This window comes from Dermacentor silvarum, chromosome 8 (genome assembly GCF_013339745.2).
Source record: "Dermacentor silvarum isolate Dsil-2018 chromosome 8, BIME_Dsil_1.4, whole genome shotgun sequence".
Lineage (NCBI taxonomy): Eukaryota > Metazoa > Arthropoda > Arachnida > Ixodida > Ixodidae > Dermacentor > Dermacentor silvarum.
Window position 1 is genome coordinate 174,401,509 of NC_051161.1, and position 4,082 is coordinate 174,405,590.

The 4,082-nt window shown below is 45.0% G+C and overlaps 1 protein-coding gene across 1 annotated transcript; it reads left to right on the forward strand.

Annotated features, from left to right (window-relative positions):
* Positions 1-895: 895 nt before the first annotated feature.
* On the forward strand, positions 896-3,038 carry LOC119462589 (uncharacterized). The gene is made up of 2 exons (XM_049673049.1): positions 896-902; positions 1,340-3,038. Exons 1-2 carry the CDS (start codon positions 896-898, stop codon positions 2,179-2,181), a joined length of 849 nt encoding a protein of 282 aa, XP_049529006.1. The 3' UTR covers positions 2,182-3,038.
* Positions 3,039-4,082: the final 1,044 nt, after the last annotated feature.

Here is a 4,082-nt window from a genome sequence, read left to right on the forward strand (position 1 = left end):
TTTTTGTACAATTCCTGCTTATGATAGTTAATGAGAGGTTAGTGCAAGTAAAGATTTTCTGTTTACTACCACCTGTCTCATTAGCACAAGAGATTTAGAGCCTTTATGCTAGTAAAGTTACATGCTCATTATTATTCTAAAGTTTTTAAATTGTAAGTATTGTAAACTGAGTTCTGTTGTATCTGCAAACTTCACTACACAGGCTGACAGAGGCAGAGGAAACACCAAAGAGCTGCTCGGCCTGCGGCTGCAAATGCCAGTTTCTGGTGACATCGGACAAGGAAGTTCAAGCCACAGCACAATTATCTGAACACACATACAGCAAACATCCAGAACAGTCTTCTGTGACAGCGAACAGGGCTTGTCAAACAGCATTTACTGTCTACTCGACTCTCACTTCAAGCTCCTTCAGGTTTTTATTGCGATAGCAATTATATGGACACTTCAAACGGATTTCTGCCGTCGGCGTCGCCGTCGCCGTCGTCGTCGCCGTGAGGTTCCGTATAGATAAAATCTTCGCCGCGCACCGTATGCCCCAGCGGAAGCGTGCGGGGACGCGCGCTATCACGCAGAGCGAACGCACTCAATCTTCCACGCGCAAGCAAGGAAGCGGAAAGCCAGCGCCGGAGGGAGCAGGGAGGGGGGGCACTTCTCTGCCAACAACCGCGCTCGTCGCTCGTCCGCACAGTCTCTTATCTCTCCCACGCGCAAGCAAGGAAGCGGTAAGCCAGCGCCGGAGGGAGCGGGGGGAGGGGGGGGGGGCGCACTTCTACGCTGCCAACAACCGCGCTCGTCGCTCGCTCGCACCGTCTCTTATCTCCACACGGCTCTGACCTTTATGCGCTATTCGCCGCTCAGTTTCCGTTGAAGCGATAGACCGCACGTACCTTCGCCTATGCGGCGTAACCGCTTGCTGCCAGAGTTTTGACGGTCGTTGTCTGCAGTCATTCAGTGTGATCTATTCATGTTTGTTTGTGCGCGCTCACGCACGCTTGTTCATTCAGTTAGTAATAGTCGGGCCACATTTTCCAACGCACGCTACACATGCAATGCTGCCCGGATTGGCAGTGCAGCGCTACAGATGTGTCCCTTCGCACGCGCTGCCCACGGGAAGCGCTTCTCATCAACACCACCGTTTCACACGCGCCTTCTCGTGGTCATCGAGTCTCTCTTCATGTCGGTCTACTTACGCCGCAGCACACCTCCTTACTTAATCAGCTCATGTTTACTACAATTCATATTGCTACCAAAGCCGCTCACCTTACTTTGTATGACATTGCTGTGTTGCTATCGCATTCATTGCTTCGCCCTTAGGGCGAAACTGTGACATTTTTTACAGGGCTTTCAAAGGATGTGTTTGATGAATTGGTGAGGTCTCTTGAAGCAACTGCTGAGCAGAACTCATTTGTTTTACCCTTCCAAGATCAGGTGCTGCTGACACTTATGAGGCTGCGCTTAGGGCTGCTACTTAATGACCTCAGTTTCCGCTTCGGTATTTCCACAGCTCTAGTGAGCAGGATTTTCTGCACTATAGTGTCAGCTCTTGCTCACTTTTCTAGAAAATATCTGGTGTTCTGGCTGGCAAGAGAAACAATTAGAAGAACAATGCCTAGCATTTTTGAGGACTATCCGCTAGCAACATGCATCATCGATTGCTTTGAGATTTTTGCTGAGAAACCGGGCAACTTGCTACGGAGAAATCAGACCTACAGTCATTATAAATCCCACAACACTGCCAAAGTACTGCACGTCATTGCACCCAATGGGTTTGTGATGTTCATTTCCAAGCCATATGGTGGACGTGCAAGCGATCGGTTCATCACATTGGACAGTGGCTTTACAAGGTTTCTGACACCAGGTGATGAGATCCTGGCTGACAGGGGTTTCACAATAGGCGACTGTTTACCAATGGGAGTAAATCTAAGGTTACCAAGCTTTTCAAAAGGCAGACAACAAATAAGTGGCCCTGAGCTAGTAAAGTCAAGGTGCCTAGCAAGGCTCCGCATCCATGTTGAGCGGTCTATAAGACGACTTAAATGCTTCAGGATACTGAAGTATTTTCCCGCAAGCATCTTTGCAAAAAAACCACTTGCTAATGATGTTCTGACTGCTGTAGCCGGGCTGTGCAATCTTCAGCCACCTTTAATTAAGGACAGAGTGATTTCTGCGCCTTCAAACTAAATAAAATAAATCCTCATTTTCAGACAGGACATCAAAGAATAATAAGCAGGCAGGCCCTGCCATCATAAAAATGAGTAGAACAGCACAAGTCACAGGCATGTTGGAAAACAATTACTGCTAAGTCCTGAAACACCTTTCTCAGTTCGTGCACAATAGTTCTTTTACGACAAAACTCTGTTAACACTTTCAGATGCAATGTACGCAAAGATAGTGCATCAACAGCGAAAGCACTGACGAAAGTAATATTTAAAATGGGTTGCATATATCTCGAGACACTTGCGATTGGAATTGTGCTGCAATTTAACATGTGCAAAATGTTTTAGTAAAATGAGTGGGAAGGTAGATGGTTAGGTGTTTTTGCTTGGTGTCAGTATGTAGTTGTATGTAGTGGGTTGACTTCTTTCAATGTGTTTCACAATGTCATGCGCCAGGCATAATTTTCAAGCGGCTGAACGAGTGCTTTTCAATACACGAAATAGTTGATGTACGCACATATGGTGTTCCTGTAGCGACTTTTCGCGTGGAGTCCACATTCTGTAATCTTGACAAAACTCACTACACAACTGAAAATTCTTAATCTTTTCTGCAGCTGTACACTTTCTATGATTCTGAGGAGGCAAGAAATGTGGCGAAAGAAAGTTTTCAATCAATAGGTTAAAGTGGCATCTGAAAGGGTTAAGATTAATTATCTGATCAGCTGAAAGTTCCATGCAGCTATATTTGTTTCTAATCAATTACCTTGTGATAATAGGAATCTGTTTTTAACGTCCCTTGACATTTCTTTTGAAACAAATTTTTTTGTACTTTTAAAGAAGTGTATGCATACTGTTGCTTAGCTTGTGATGTAAACAACTGAAGAAACAGGTGTTGGTTGTGTTCACTATGTAACAATAAAGTTACTACAGATAAACATGAAGTCTCAGCATTTATTTTCCAAGACTCCTCAAGGGTCATCCAAATTTAGTGTGCACTGTAAATGAAAGCACTGAGTCACTTGCATGAAATGTAGCACTTTCACTGAGCCCTGTCAGTGAGAGCAGGCAGCAGGTGAGCAAAATAAAAGTGCTCCAACTGCGGAACATATGTTTCTAGGAACTCTTTGTCGTAGAGCACCTCAACAACATAGGCCTCCCCTGGTGACCATACGACAAAGTCGCAACGCTCCTTTTGACAGCAGTACATCTGGAGCTGCACCTGAAAATATTTGTTCTTCCCCTTCTTGCTTAGACTCAGTGTGCCGTCTATGCTGATGACATCATACTGTCCACTGTTGAAAAGTTCCTTAAGGCTCCCATGCTTCTCCAAAGTCTGGGGAGTGGGGCACTTTATCTCGATAATTGTTGGCGAGTCAGCAATTACGCCATCAGGGCTTGCCCCCAACCATGATGTTTCTGGCCTGACAACCAAGCCAACCTCCTGGACCTTGGTGGCTTTTAACTGCTCGTACCACCGACGAGCTTTGGGCTCAGATATTTGCCCATGGCTTCAAAAAAAGAAAAAACAGGTACCATTATTACATCACCAAACATTTCGTCATAACAGATTCACATTCACTTCACAATTAATGTTTCCAGTCTTTTCTTCATTTGGTGATGTAGCATGCATAATTCCCAGCACATTAGAAAGAGCTCCAGCAGCAGATGGCACAATTTCACAACACGATTTTGAGCACATCCATCTGTGCTGTTAAGAGTCCCCTTCAACACCAGGTGACAACTCCCCCCCCCCCCTTTTTAAGCTTCCCACATTTTCTTTTTTGAAATCAATCCCATGCCCTTTATTTTTCTTTAGATGAAAGGAAGGAGCATTCACTAAAAGCTACTACATTTAATAGCTTGAGACGATGTATGCTTCCTCAACATGATCGAAATTAACCATTAAGAGACAGGTAAATACAGCCA